Source organism: Apodemus sylvaticus, chromosome 6 (genome assembly GCF_947179515.1).
Source record: "Apodemus sylvaticus chromosome 6, mApoSyl1.1, whole genome shotgun sequence".
Taxonomy (NCBI): Eukaryota; Metazoa; Chordata; class Mammalia; order Rodentia; family Muridae; genus Apodemus; species Apodemus sylvaticus.
This window is the reverse complement of record NC_067477.1, coordinates 76,399,099-76,415,643: the sequence shown is the minus strand read 5'-3', so window position 1 is coordinate 76,415,643 and position 16,545 is coordinate 76,399,099. Positions and strand designations below refer to the sequence as shown.

The window sequence follows — 16,545 nt, the reverse complement described above, 5'->3', positions numbered from 1 at the left end:
ATAATACTTCTGTTTTGTGCACATGCATCATATTACTTTGCTATCCTAGAAAAAGTACAATATAAATTGTTAATTAGTTTAAACATAATTTATTAAGATGGAAATACCACAACTTTAAAGTGACTTTTATCATACTTTAATAAAACTACCTTGTACAATGAGTTTCCAAAGGAAAAGGCAATTTTCAAGTAAAAAAGCAATCTTCAAGTCAAAATTATTAAACAAAAAGTTCCTTAAATCTCTGTACTTCGCAATACAGTCTATGGAAATCAGCATGTCAAAAAGAGGGACTTATAACTGTACAAATGGTAATGTCTTCACATAGCTAAAAATTTATAATGCTGCTACTGGTTCTTCATCTGTTGCAGCTTAAAGAATCTCTCTGCACCAAGAAACCGTGTAGAATAATGAAAGCAAAGTTAACACAGATAGCTGTAGAAATGACTCACTTAAACCTTTCAAAACATTAATTTCATGTTCCTTTTTACCTAGTAGCTTGGGGGGGGTATTCACAAATATCTTATTTGTTTTATGGCTATATTTAGAGGTAAAGATCAATAAAATTATTATTAGCAATTTAGTTTTTAATTGGACAAATAGTCCTTTAAGTTTATGGACACTGACCACCAAATTATTAATAACCATTTAGGGTGTTTCTTAAGTGAAGGGGCTGTGAGAGCCACATCCCATATACATTCTGATGATGTGTCTCTCCATTTTAGAAGACAGTTCTATTTAGAAGTAGTGCTTGTTACCCTATCATTGAGTAGTGATGAGAAATTACTGTCACTTAGTGTTTAGGACAGTGCAAATTGGCCATTTTGTTAATTTATACGGGGTGTCCAGCCACAAGAATCATCACATCCTGTCTTTCTTCATCACAATAAAATCATATTGTTCAAGCACACAAGTATGACACTTCCATAAACCCTGAAACTACAAAGCTGCTAACCTTGTACTTGTGCTTGTTGACATCTCCATATGCATGCACACCCCATCTCTTGGCTCATCAAACCAGCATCTGCAGCCAGCCACTGACAGGGCACTGAAGTAACATCTTCATTCTCTGTTAGACTAGGGAGCTAAATCACCTCTAACATCTGAGTGGAAGTTTAGTTTCTGTATTTGAAACTCATTAGCTAATTTGAAGCAAGTATCACCAATCCTACCTTAGAACCAAAATCTGCATAGGGACATTTTAAAGGCAGGTGGTAAGGCCTGGCCATTCTGCTCTTGAAGGAACTAGGCAATGAACGTAAACCCATGTTCCTGCCTGGGCACATGTGACTGCATCTTACATCTCACATACATTCTTTATTTTGTTTGAGCATATAAAATATTCTTTCTGATTCTAATTTTATTTAGTCCTGTGATAAAAATGGCTTAATTTTGGAAACTATAAAATACAAATTTAAAAGCACTTCTTAGGGCTGGCAAATATATTCAAAGTTCCTGCCTAAGTGAATTTTATTTTATGGAGGCTATTAGAAGAATGTTTTAAGAGTTATTAATTTTAATAGACTTTTCCAAAAAATTGTTTGTCTTTAAAAAATTATAATTATAATTCTAAATCTAATTCTACCTTAGGTGATTATAAGGATGAAGTAGAACTTATTCTAGAATTATTTGACTTAACAGTATTTTGTTTTGCTTCTGAAACACTATTCATTTTTTTTTTTTGCAAATGATGTCTATTTTAAGTTTTGTCACACACATGAACATCCTGAAAAAAATCTATTCAAATCCTTGAGCAATTCTTCCCAATAAGATTCTGCACTGAACTAGCCAGGATCCCCCATAGACTGTACATGTCTCTAGAGTATGCCTCAATGCTAGTGTTTGCTGTCTGAGTCTCATTATCTGTAGTCATAAAAATCCCACACTCAGTCCACATTTCAGCTGTGAATTCCCAAGTGTATCCCATGCTTCTTGTGTCTCTCTTTGCTTTGATCTTCTGTCTTCCAGATAACTGGAAGGGCTCCTCTCTCCTTACAACTGACCGTTTTGTTGAGGTCTGTTCTTTCACCTCCTGAAGTCTTATTTATCCTACCAGCAATTTATCTGCAGCTGCCTATAAAAACATCAAACTTCATACCTCCAAAAGGTCATTTTTTTCTACATTTCTTACTATGGTATTTCTCCTAAGCAGAAGGTCCACATGCCCACAGGTCATCCTCTTTTTTGACTTTGCCATTCCTATCTGTACCTGGTTTAAGTTACACAAGGCTAATAATCAGAGAAATAAAGCAAAAACTGTATTTGTATGGAAATAAATTATTTAAAAGATGATTTACCATAAACGCAGAGAGACATTTATATTTCTATGTACAAAATATCCACAATTGGTTCATTATGTTTCAATTAAAAAGAGATTGATTTATCTCGTGTTTATCTTGTTTGCATGTCCATAATTGTATCAGGCAAATGTGGTGGCCGTGGAGGCCAGAAGAGAGCACTAGGTCTCCTGGAGTTGGAGTTACAGTTTTAACACTTTGGGGAGGATGCTGGGAACTGAACCCAGGTCTGTTACAGAAAAAGGAGGCACTCTTAACTGCGTACCTCTAATCCCTAACTCTGGTTTCTGAAGTTAAGAGTAATGTTTATCATCCTCAAATCCTAAAATTTCAAGTCACATCATGCATATATTGGAGTATTCAAAAGTTAAGAGCAGTCATGTTTTACTCTTATCAGAAAATTTCTGAAAACAACACTACCAGGTTTTCAGTGACTTCAAAATCTAAAACAGTTATACTGAAAATAAGCAATTAAGTATTTTGCATCCACTGTTCCTACATGGTCACTATTATTAAGGGATACTTTCCACCATCTTTTCTGGTTTCATAGTGTCTATGAGTGGTTAGCCTAATTCAGCCATGAAAATGTGGTCAGATTAGCTTTAGAGGTCTAGGACAGAGTGTTATTTGATTACATGGTGTAAAGGGCTAGTTAATAAGATGGCTCAGTGTGTGTGGGCATCTGTGGACTCACTCCAGGAGTAACTGTACTAGGAATGTCCCTCCAGCTTGCTTCAAACTTTGTGTTGTAAACTCATACTATACCTGACACTCACGAGTATCTAGAATGTTTGTAGAGGTGCTGCCACATTTTTTTTTCTTTTACACACATTATTTTTTCTTCTCTGTGTAAGCTAGGACAGTGATGGGGAGACTGAACCCTATTTTGTCTGGCTCTGGAAAGGACAGACGATGAACAATAGTCTCCAAAAAAAAAAAAAAAACTTCAAAAGGGAAAAAAGGTTTAATATTACTTATTTGACTTAATGTTATTTTGTTTAGCTTATGAAACAGTCTTCATTTTTGCGAATGATGTCTATTTTAAGTGGCACAGTATCCGTGCTTGGGAGGTGGAGCAGGAATGAGGACTAGGAAGCCATCCATGCTTTCTAGCACAGAAGCACTTCAAGCCACCACTGTTACTCTGAGACGACAAGCACTCTAGACAGTTACATGGAAAGGAAAGCTGTTAAAGTCAACTGCAGGGAATCAGAGAACTTGTAAAATGATACAATATGGCAGAGAAATCTATTTTAAAAGTGAGAATAATTTAGACTAGTCTTGCTCCTTTAAAATATAAGGTTTTACTAAACTGAAGTTTTGTTATAGAAGAAGGGCTATTTGCAATTATTCACAGGTTAAATCAAAAAAGGCTACTCCTGTTATTATTAAGGTCTTCCCATATCCATTTTGTTACAGATGTACTCAAACATATGCTCAAGAATTCTTAACTCTAGTTAGCGGAAAAGTGTAACTGAAAATTAAAAATGTTTTACTATGAAATGTAGGGCTCTCAATTTTTTGTTTTTCACCAGATTCAATATTTAACTTAAGAAGCAAAAGATGAAAATAGGTGCGCACACTATGTGCTCAGTGATGCAGACAATGGGAAGGAGGCATGGGGCATGCGGCTTGAGCCGGACATTTTCAGCTTGAAATATCTTAGATCCTGAAGTGAAAATGTCAAGCAGATGAATGAATGGTTGTGGCTCTGGAGAGTAGAACAGGCTTGAGAGTTAAGGAGAAACTTTGTGTCATGGAAATATACAGTGTTATCCAGAGAGGGTAAGTACACAGAGTGCTTAAATAATGACCAATAAAATATTAAGGGGGTGAAAGGTCAACTTTAAAAATCATCAAAGATATCAAATCAGTAAATTAGCTACTGTGAGGCTACATTATGAACATGCATGTGGGTATATATACTTGAACACCTACACTAACAGTGGGTGTTCTGGACATGAAGGAAGCATGGGGAGAATGCATCTATTTAATTGAGTCCCCCCAAAATAAAAAAAAGTCCAAACCAAAAACAGTCCAAAACAATCTTAAAAACCATGATTATAATTTGTATATAGAAATCTCCAGAGCAAGAAATCTAACCCTATTTATTTATAGGTAAGTCTACTAATGTACCCTCAGACTGAAAAACACTTTTTTAATAATATGCCTTTGTACCTAAATCACATTAATTAGCAAACGTTCTTAATCCTAAACTAATACCAACACTGAAACTTTAATAAGTATCAAGCTGTTTAAATATATGTGTCATCTTGCCCCCCATGGGTCATTACTTTAGAAACTCCACAAGTTTTGATATGAACCTGGGCTCAAGAACTTATGATAAATATGAAAGATAAAAATACTATATATATATATATATAAAATACAATAATTAAATTTTCTATAATTTTATAGCCTGAAACAATACCCATTCCTTTACAGTAAATAAGCATCTCTCTAGATAGAACATCTCTCCAGGGATCCCTCCTGACACACACTAGCACATTCTAGGTTATACAATAATGCAGGGCATTTTACAGCTCGGGGGCACATGTGATATCAAGTATTTCCCCTGAGAGATTTCTAATTTTTATTTAACATTGATTTGTCCTGTTGTTAGTGTTAGCTAACTTTTAGAAGGAAAGACATAGTAATAAAAAGCTAGTAATTTTCATATTTCTGCTATCACCCTGATGCATTCAAACACCCAACATGGCAGACAATTTCTGACCATTAAAAAGAGGAAAATGCTTCTTGGAAACTTACTTCCTCTCAGCTCACAGGCCTTTCCCATCACTTTCATAGGTTCTCACTTAACTATCTGCAATACCAGAAAGGCTTCAAGAATTATACTCTAAAGACCAGGTTGTTTCCCTCTATTTGCCAGTGTAAACATTATTGAAATACATACACATACATCTATATAGCTACACATCAGAAGAGTCCTTAGGTGAGATTCTTAAGAGCTGTACCACAGTACTTTATGAAGAACACCAAGTGAATGCTCATGTGTGTCTATTTAACAACATTTCACTTCTAAGCACACACGTTGCTTCTGAATCTGATACATGTGTATCATATATACTTAAGTAAAATTCTATCTGAGAAAAAGGATAACCTTGTGACAAACAAAATGCAGCTGAGCCTGATGGTGGTGAAGATGAACCTGCTTTTCTTGGACATTTCTATTCCTTCCCTGTCAATTACCTTTCCTGAACCTCACTCATTTTCCTATTAGATATGTAAAATTTTTCCATAGGAATTGAGAAACACTTTATATATCAGGGATGTTAGGATAGCTGAATAGAAGGAAAGTGTAGCAAAGACTATATATTCTTTAAGTTCAATCTCTATATTCAATAAACCAATTTCTTCTATTTTCTTTACACGATTACAGTCAATTCCTGAGCAAAGTTACATTTGAAGGATTCTATAAAACATACAATCCTGTTCTATCTAATGGCAGTCATTCAACATGTTCTTTCTCAGAACCTACTACCTACTATGTATACCCCAGGTTATGTTTCATATACCAGAGAAAACTCCTATTGTCATACAACGTAATGTTCTAAAGGAGTGATAGGACACCCAGTATACAACAGGTGTATTAGGAAGAAAGTGTACAGTTCTCCCAAGACAACAGAACAAAATGCACCAAGAACAATGCAATCAGGAGTGCTGGAGTAGGGGGAGGCCAGAGGGCACTGAACAAGGCAGTCAGGTGGTCTTCTGGAGGAGACTGATTTGGAATAAATAGTCTTGAAAGACCACAATGGCTTTAAGCAAACAGGTCTCTGAAATTCGAATTTCACATGTAGAAAGACAGGAGCTGAGGAAGAATCTGTCAGAATCTGAAAGGAATAGCAACCGTGTGATGTCAACATCCAGAGTGAGTGAGGGGTAGTGTTGGGATCAGGTCAAAGTAGCAGTGTAGTCAGAGACAGAGCGTCACAAGAGCTGATGCAGTGCTGGGTATATTGGTTTTTACCAGGTAAACTGGTTTACAGCAGTTCAGATGTAGGCAAGAGCATACAAAGTTTTGACAGCTTAAAAGGAGGTTTAGGGTAGTCTCTGGAAATGTTGAAATGAAGGGAGCACTTAGATGTGTAAGTCAAAACAAATTAAGCAGGCAGATGCATGCAGTCTGCAGTTGCACTGTGAGAGGCAAGGTCAAGGAACTTGGGACCTGAAGCTTAAATTTTATAAAATATTTTTGAAAATTATAAATTTAAATCATGAATATTAAAACATGATAAGAATCTTGTGTGAACCTACATAAAGAGTCTATTAATTTATGGTTGCTTGAATATGGTTTGAGAGACAGCTTTTGTCTTCTCTACAGTTCATGTGGTATAATTTTTTTAAAAATTATTAGATATTTTCTATGTTTACATTTAAAATGTTATCCCTTTTCCTAGTCCCCCCCCAAAATACTCTTTCCCATCCCCCTCCCCCTGTTTCTATGAGGGTATTATCCCACCTACATACCTACTTCCAATTCTCCTTTCCCTGGGGCATCCAGCCTTCACAGGACTAAGGGCCTTTCTTCCCATTGATGGCTGACAAGGCCATCCTCTGCTACATATGCAGCTGGAGCCATGGGTTGCTCCATGTGTACTCATTGGTTGGTGGCTTAGTCTCTGGGAGTTCTTGGAGGGGGGACTAGTTTGTTGATAATGTTGTTATTCCTATTGGGCTACAAGCCCCTTCAGCTCCTTTGATCCTTTTCCTAACTTCTCCTTTGGGGACCCCATGGTTGGCTGTGAGCATACACCTCTGTATTTATCAGGCTCTGCCAGAGCCTCCCAGGAGACAGCTGTATCAGGTGCCTGTCCACAATCATGTGCTATAATTTGACCCCAATACAACAGTGCTGGGAGGGCAGGGCATTCAGCAGTGCACACATTTTGAGGGTTCTACCCTTACTATAGGGTTAATTCTGCTACATGACATATGTTTGTGGGAATGCTTTCTGTCTCTTCTGCCATGTGAAGACACTGTGTTGGTTCCTTTCTTTAACTTCTGCCATTTGCCACGTGAGTATGCTGCAAGAAAACTATTAGATGTTGGGTCTTAGACGGTCCATCTTCTGGATCTGTGAGAAACGTTCTTTATACAGTAGCAGGTAAGGCATGAAAGCAGCACAAAATGCCTGAAGCACACATACTGTACATAGCAGACATAAAAGGCAGTGCACAGGATATTCACAAGTCCCATAAACAGCACATCCGTAAGTGACATGCTACAGGAGGGAGAATGGGAGAGTGGAAGCAGGATCAGCATAGCATAGTCAAAGCTGAATGGTGGATTCCAAGAACAGGAAGTGCATCACAGATGTGGATGTACACAAATGGGTACACAGTTACCAACAGGCCAAAACATGTGGACTGAGAAGACATAGCCTGGGACCATCAGTGTGGCTATCACTCTGAATATCGGGGGAGTGGTAGAAGGGAGAGCCCCACTGGAGTACATTTTGGAACAGAGAGAACACAAGAAACAGAATAGAGATAATACTTTTGTGGATTTTGCAATGAAGGATGAGAAGAGGGATTAGTTTGTGGAGGAAAGGGGAACTAATGAAAGAAGGCTGTTCAGTGTTTTAAGATTAGAGACAGGATGAGGAGGAAGACACGTGGGTAAGGAGCAGGGTGCATATGGTCACAATACAACCCGTACATGTGTGAGAGGGTCAAAGTCTGAAAAGAAAAAGGATACGAGAGAAACAACAACATGCACACTGTAATATTGTAGTAGAGTCAAAACTTGACAAAGACTAATTAGAGAGAAGCTCTGCTTCAGTAATAGGAAAAGGATATGCTTATTGTGCAAGTGAGATAGCTGACTTTGGTAGGAACAGAGAGCAAGGCCTGTGGAAATGAATGAAAAGGCAAATGGCATGTATGTGAAGTGTTGGTCTAGTAAGTACTATCGACATTAGTTTAGGGAAGTTCTCTTTTAGTTTCAGTGGAGTATCTGTAAGGTTATAGGCTAAGAAAGGGGAAGTAGCAAGATCGATGTCAGAAAAGGGGAAGAAAAGACAGTTCTGAGCCTGTACCTTTTATCTCTGCCCCCACCTGATAACCATACACCAGTGGCTGACTTATAAAAGTCTGACAAGACGACTGAGTATATAAGCATCTTCTTGGAATTGATAAATGCTACTGATCCTGTTGATACTCCTGAAAGTTTAACCAATTCTCTTTGCCTTATAGTTTTTTTCACTTGAAACCCTCATAAATAAATAAAAAAAGGTATAAACATTCATCTTGAACTATTATACAGATGACAAAGAAAATAAAATGTAGCAGTGCCAGCTTTATCAACTGTTTCTAACAGAGAACAAGGCATTTCACTACAAAGTAAAAGCAACGGCATCCTCTCTAGACTGTCATTGTACAACTAAGCTAAGGGCAGTGAACCTGACCATAGAAATATCTTGGACTTCATAAACAGACAATACTAGTATTGGTATGCTGACTTGAACATTTAAAATAAGCTATTTACCAAGCAATTTCCTTGTTAAAATTAATATTTTTCACACTTCCTTTAAATGAAGACACTCAGACCCTGCAGCATAGTGAGAAGAGCTGGGGACTCTCATATGTCAGATTAAAGGCTCTGAGAGCCTAGCATCTGAGCTTCACATGGGCTTACTCAGCAGATAAAGGCCAAGGCAAGGTCCTCACTGCAGATGGCTGCTCTAGGGTTGACTTCTCACTCTCTATTTACAAGGCCCATCACACAGTGGATCCTCGTTTTCATGGGCGTTACTATTGCACAATGATGTGGCTGAAAGTGTGACCCTAGTAAACATGTTAACCAGGCTGAAGACTAAATAGAAGGCAAGTGCTAAAAATGGTAATCTTCACAATGTAATGTGTTGGAATGATGGCTCTGCACAACAAGCATATCCTTTCAATTACTGTTATGGTTTTCATTTCCTTTTGCATATTTACAATTGTGTTCTGCATAACAGTAACACAAATGACTAATCACAAATGAGAACTTGATCAAAATCATTTAGTTAATGTTGATTAGAAAACAACATAGATGTTAATTTTCAAGTGTATTCTGATTTGCTTATAGAAATTTTCTTAAGGGGAGATTTTTTTCCTGTTTTTACAGCAGGGTTATACAAGTCATAACACACGGTAGTAATTTTTAACCTAAAATAGAAATCCCTGATTCTTTTCCATTTCTATCAGTTATGAGTTGAAACATATATAGCTTCTCGGCTTTTTGGCTAAGATCAAGTGAAACATATTTGAAAATAGCTGGGGAATATAAACTAAGTTCAAATTAGTATTTATCTATGTGTATATCAATATGTGTGTATGAATATATACATATATATCTAGTATTTTACTTTTGTAAAGCTTAAGATTCTTACATTGAGCCATATTTTCCTGAACAGACTGTTTTTATAGATATAAATCAGTAAATTATCTAGGACAATTCACAAGAAATGCTCTATATTTGAAGTAGGAGTGAACAACAAAGATGACATTCCTTTACTACTACCATCTGATGGGAACCTACCATGAAGGAGTACAGGGGAGAGCTACAAGTTACTAAGAATGGAATGTTATTGATAAGCTACAATTCTTTCAATAAATTAAGGATTTGCTCTTCTTCATTTAATGCTTGCTTCATGTGATCCAGGAGCTATGCTTCTTTGTACACAAACAGAAAGAAAAAAAAAAAGAAGAAAGAAAACAGTATGAATAACAAAACATATCAGTGCAGTAGACAGATTATGAAATACAGTGCCTAAATTTCAAATTATTAGGATAAAATACTTGGCAGAAGCAAGTGTGATAACAGATCTAGAGGGTATCAGAATTAACAAGAAAGGAGATATCCTTGGCCTTTTAAGGAATCACTTAATAAAACTCCACATTATTATAAATAAACTACAGGTCTAATTTCAGAGACAAAATTGGTAGATTAGCTTTCTATGTATCATCTTACTTTGAGAAAAATTGGTCTTGTTTATGCTGTACTCATCTGTCCAGCTTTTGTTGAGAAATCAAACCCTAATAGAGCATAGGAGAGAAATTTAAAACACAAGGCAGTCATTCCCTTGGTGAGTTTCTCAACCACAGAATTACAGCATGGGGAAACAAGCAGAAAAGGGAGGCTGGAGAAGACAGTCTTCAGAGAATAGTACTGAAAATGCCTTCCCAGCAGACCTGAACTCCAGGGACAAAATGGCAGCACTATGACATTCTTGTGGTTAACAAAAGGGTTGTTTCATAGAAAGAAAATCAAACTCCTACTGTAAACACACATCCTAAGAGTGCTTAGATTTGCTTAAGCCATTTCATTTTCCCTAGGTTGCAAAATTATTACAATCACTCAATGAGCAAAATGATCCTGATTGCCTTAAATTAAATAATGTGAGAAATGAAATGTGTAGCAATACCTTGTTAGTGAACTAATAAAAGTATGAAAATATAAGATGTTAATATTTAAATAATCACACGAAGCCTTAGTTAGTAAAAGTGAAAAGCAGAAACAATAAGAAAGTACTTCTCTTCTAAATAAAACTCAACTCACACAAAGTGAAAATATGTTTAAACATTTTAATACCTATATTACTCAACAAATTTGAAAAGTGGCCTCCAAGTATTTAGTTGCAAAACAATTGTCAAAATGAAGTAATAAGATCTAATTTTCATTGCACGGTTTGATACTTCTGCAATGAATGTGATTAAGAGTGCTTTATAAAGAAAATATATTGTGTTTGTAATTATTAAATAACACTAAAATTATACCATTTTCAAGCAAGAAATGCTTATTGTTGAACTGTTAAACAAAGTAAGGCTGGTTTCAAAAAGTAAAATTATTTTCACCTTTAAAGACACATCTATGCTCAATTTTAATACATTTCAAACCCATGTGATATGCTTAATTTATTTATGAAAACTACTGAGAAGATAGATTGGAAGGGATGAAAAGACCAACTCAATAATTGACCATCAGGAGTTTGTTAAGTGATCACCGTTTCAAGAAGTCCCAAATTCTGATTAAGTCTACTCCCTAAATATTTTCTGTTAATGAAGTTAAAATGCATGTAAAATTAAAAAAAATGATTGATATTTATTTATTAGGTTATTTGGAATCTGATCATGGTGCATATATGCAAATGAACGAATAAAGCCTTAACCCACCAGTATCTTTTCCTCCAGTTGGCACAAGCGCTGTGAAAGTGTGGTGTAGATGAAAGGATGATACTGTACCTGATTGGCTCTGGAGGTGGTCATGGGGTCAGATGGAGAGGACTTGGTGGTAGTTGGGGAAGATGGCAATGTCTGGGAACAAAGCAGTTCAGGAGCAAATCAACGTTTATGAGCTTTATGCTGATCATTAAACAAAACAAAACAAAATAAAATGTAATATAACGAGAACAAAATCCTATGAACAAAGTTTCCACCTAGTTGTTCAAATTTAATGGAACTTAAGGTCAACTGAGTAACTAATACATGTAAATAGGCATGCATAAGCATGTAAACATAAATTCATGACTTGAAATCATGGCGGTGACTGATAGGAACTCACATGAGTGCTAAAGGCATCCTGCCCTTATGCATGAAGAGCAGTCCCATTTCTTTCCCTCTAATTTGCTTTGGGGAAAAGAGATGTCAAAGAAAATTCAAGAAGTTAGATGAATAAAATTGGAAGAGCCACTTTCCTATCAATGAATACAGTCGGAGATTTGAAGAAGTGGTGAAATGAAGTTTACTTTGGCATAAAAGTATCCACCTACTTAATATGTTGACCATCACCAACAAGCTGATTCCACACAAATTTAGGGATCCATACATAAAAGCAATTTAATTTGAAGTTCTGAGTTCTTAATAGCACATTATCTTCTAAAATATTAAATTTTAATACACTTAGAGCCATCTGAAAATGTAAACATTAACCTCATTAATAAACATGTAACTGACAGCATTCTAAAAATGATCATTATTTATCATTTATGCTAAATGGTACATTTTAAATGAAGTATAATGTATTGTGCATCATCTACCTCTGTTCGAAATAACCACAAGATACTATGAACTATTTTTTCTGTCCATTTCTAAGCACATGATAGGCTACAGAAAGTGTCACAGCAAACTATACATATTCACTGAGTCATTCACCCAGAACTTTTTAAAACGTTTAATTTCTAGCAAGGCAGTAAATTTAAGGGGTTCAGAGTCTTGTTCAAGTGTTGTATTATGCTTAACATATAATATGGCCAGGCAAGACCCTTTAAAGGAGTATTTCTTAATAGGCAAATAGGATAGTTTTCTATAGTTTAGACAAGCCTATATAAAGGGAATTATCTGTTACTTTGTTGCATGTCTATCAGTTACTGATATATGAGCAAAGACCTAACTTAGAGGTTTGACAGTACAAGGAAAAGTACATGAACGTGCATGTGGTCAGATATTTGTATTTCTCGTGTCAGAACTTTCCAATTTAGACAGCATAAAGCAGTACAGAATAAAATCAATGATAAATTTGATCAACTCACTGACTTCTAGTAATACCATCAAACTACTTGCACCATTAGTCTATCCTTCATTAATTAATACCTTCCCTTAAAGTACTTTATTTCTTGAAACCTACAACACCTAGAGAAATAGTTGGTCTAATATGGAGTTGAGCCAAGGACTTTTTCAAGCAACACAATTACACACACACACACACACACACACACACACACACACACACACACACGGGAAAGGTACTATGTCAGGGGTAAACCCTTATGAAGACTTAACAGCTTCAACTCTTTTATTTTCTATTTTGACACTTTGCAAATACTTCTTGTCAGTCTTCTAGAGAAACAATACTTTCCATCATTGAAAGTCACTTTCACATATATTTTCTTTTCCATGCAATGATATACTGAAGCCTTGTTAACATCATGCTATTGCATGTTGTATGAATTCAACACTAAAGGTTTCATTTTCTCAACCTAGCTTAATGACATGGTATCATAGGATGGATCGCATACATTCAAACATCTGTTCTGTACTAACCTAGGGCCAACACTCAAATTCATGAATAAATAACTGTTAAATCTAGAGTCCCTGTCTCCTGTTATAAGTTCACTTCATACTGATCCCAGATGCTGAATGTCGATGTTCATCAGAATAGAATGAGTGTGAAGTACTAAATAATATCATCTTGTTGAGATACAAATCCTCAAGAGGTGCTTAACTAGGGCAAAGATGTAGATGTAAAAGTAGCAATATGAGGCTCAGAATTTGTAATAACTTAGATTCAGATGATCTTTCAAGATTTTATTGCTATTCTTTAGGATTTTCATATATTCTTAATATCTAGTAATAATTGATATAACTCATATTCGTCAAAATTGTCCTTAATAATTCAGTTACTTTCTCTTTCTTTTACTAATGAAATAAATAATTTAAACCTAGGACTTACATTTCTGTGCTTTAAATATCTTAAGATTTTATCATTAAGCACAATGATTAAATAAGGAGGTACATTTTAATATTTTACGTAGGTGAGAATTAATCAAATGTGTATTGTCAAGGATAAGCTTACTGCAGCATCGTTGAAAAGAGTTGGTGTATTTTTTAAGGTGACATATTTGATGTAATAATGACAGAAAAATGTGACAACTTTCCTAGCTACTACTCACACAGATCCTTTGACGCACAAATGCATCATTTTTGTAATTTGCAATAATAAATATATGTCAAGCAGTTTTCATTTCTGTTGCTTTTTCAAATTCCAGAAGGAAAACTGCCCTAATAAACAGATGAAAATGAATATATTACAATAGTGCTTTTAATTTAAGGCTCATATTAATTAGGCCAGTGGAATAGTTGGAAAAACTGTTTTTAATTTCATAGATAAGGATGACAAATCCTTGTAAAGTGTTTTGACATTAACTATAGGAGTACAATGATTTTATGTTATAAAGAAAATATTTATATCAACTTACTCTGCCTTTATTAATATATAGTAACTATAAAATGCTACCAATTAAATCACATTGTGAATATGTAATTAACTGACTATCCTAGTAACACCAATAGTTGGATACATTTAAATTTGTAATGTAGAGCATTTGTAAAGCACATATTTTTATAATATGTTTTTTGAGGTTCAAGAAGCTTTGAGCCCTGCTTCTTATTTTCTCCTTTTGAAGGAGAAGCCTTTTTTACCTATAATAATTGAATGACTATTCAACAATTCATAGATCCTATGGGCCAAATTATGTGTTTCAGAAGGATGATTTTTTTTTTAAAACAGAGTTTCATTATATAGCCTTGACTGGCTTGGAATTTGGTAAGTAGACTAAAATGGCTTTGAACCCACAGAGATCTGTGTGCTTCTTCCTAAAACTGTGGACTATTTGAAATATAAAGTCTTTTTTTTTAAATATCAAGATTTTTTAACCTTAGACATTTTGTAAAATATTGATGTAACTAAGCTTTTAGGAATTAAGAACTAAAATGTTTTAAGAAAGTATATGATGATTTCTTGTCAAAATGAGTTTTGTTGACATGGGTACTATTCCATAAACAAACTGTACAACAAATGTGACTTTTCTTCTAAGAATTCTGTAACAGTCAGTTTTTAAGGACATGTAGAATTTACAGGTAAATCACGAAAAGCAATGAACAACAGATCTCAATATGGTCTCTTCATGAGCATCTGCCAACCATCCAGTAACTTTATTCTACTAATCACGAAGTTCCCCAAACTTTGTAATGTTATATTAAACAAGCCCAGCATACTCCTCCTTAAGAACAAAGTATTTAAATAGCAACTCTCCAATTAGCGTGTTTGTGAATACCCTGTCTGTCTCACAACATTAACATTAGTCTACTGGTCTATACATAGCTATTTTCTCACCAATAACAATGCTTCATCTGGTTTTGTTTTAAGCACTAGGAACAAAGTACAGAGAAACTTTTAGTTTTAAAAATAATCTTTAAGATGAATTAAAGATACCCCCTCAGAAAATGAAGAATAACCTTATAGTCTATAATACCCTTTAGCCAAACATGTAAGGTCTTGCTGATCTGTCCTTGATCTTACTTAACTAACATTAATTTTCTCTAAACATTAGTAGATATATTCCAAGTCAGTCAGTCTTGTTACTGTTTAAGAGCTGTGATAGCCTTCTCTTCAATTTCATCATATCTCACCCATCTAAAATGGGCCTTTCCCTATCGTGCTTGCCTAAGTAGGCAATCTTCTCTGAGATTTATGGTACACTGTTTATATTGCACCTCTAAAATATAAATATGCTTTCAAATTTTCATAGGTTAAGAAATAGTACACCACAGAGTAGTTCAAGTGAAAGGGGTATGATTTTGTGCATTTTATAATTAAGAAATTATTTTAATAAATTTATGTTTGAATAAATGATGTTCAAAAGTTGATGAATTTTGCCAACTTATGACCAAAGTAAAATTTGGGGCAGACTTTAAAAAATACTAGTATTTTTTAAATGTAAGAAAATTCTTCAAGTTCTCTTAGTTTTTTCCTTATAACGTTTGGATTTTAAAAAGGATCAAGAATTACTTTACTGTCCTGTACGGCGACTTTCAGGGTGTGAGCATGTAGGAAACTACACATGTATGATGCTACCAGTCAAAAGGAAAGGTGTGTTTGGATAGAGTATTATGGTTTATAAAATGTATTCAGTCAGTGACCCGTATCTGAGAGGTATATGGATAAACAGTAGGATATAAATTATTAGAAATCCCCAGTACATGGTGTGAAGAGTCATCACTTTTAAAATCTGATATCCTAAGAACTACATTTGCCTTATGATTTACACTACAAATTTTAACTTACAGTTTAAAACTGTCAACCTAAAACAACCAACCAGGATATAATAATGGGAACACTAGCAAAATTCATAATTTATTTTTTTAACTGAATCTATTTTCTGTAAAAGATAGATAATTGGCTCCAACATTTTAAGTCCAATTTTATTTTATCAATAACCTTGTGTAGAATAATATTTGTAACTAATACTTGAAAAAATTATTTTGGGGACTGAAGACCACATCCAAAGCAAATATGTTACTTGTTATGACTAACACTCTTGGCAAGACAGCTTCAGATTCGATGAATTAAAATTCAAACTTGTAAGCATAAGGAAAAACATTTTATCTACTTTATGACTAAATAACTTACTTAACAAATACTTATTTTATAGGTTGAAACTGGGATTTTTTTCCTTGAGAATAAAATC

At 34.8% G+C, this 16,545-nt stretch overlaps 1 protein-coding gene across 2 annotated transcripts in view; it reads right to left on the bottom strand.

Moving 5' to 3' along the window:
• Window positions 1–16,545, bottom strand: part of Nova1 (NOVA alternative splicing regulator 1) — a 124,497-nt gene that overhangs the window by 5,568 nt on the left and 102,384 nt on the right. For both annotated transcript variants that reach the window (XM_052185899.1, XM_052185900.1), the window contains exon 4: window positions 11,543–11,614. In XM_052185899.1, the coding sequence (XP_052041859.1) occupies window positions 11,543–11,614 (72 nt within the window). The remainder of the gene's footprint in view (window positions 1–11,542; window positions 11,615–16,545) is intronic.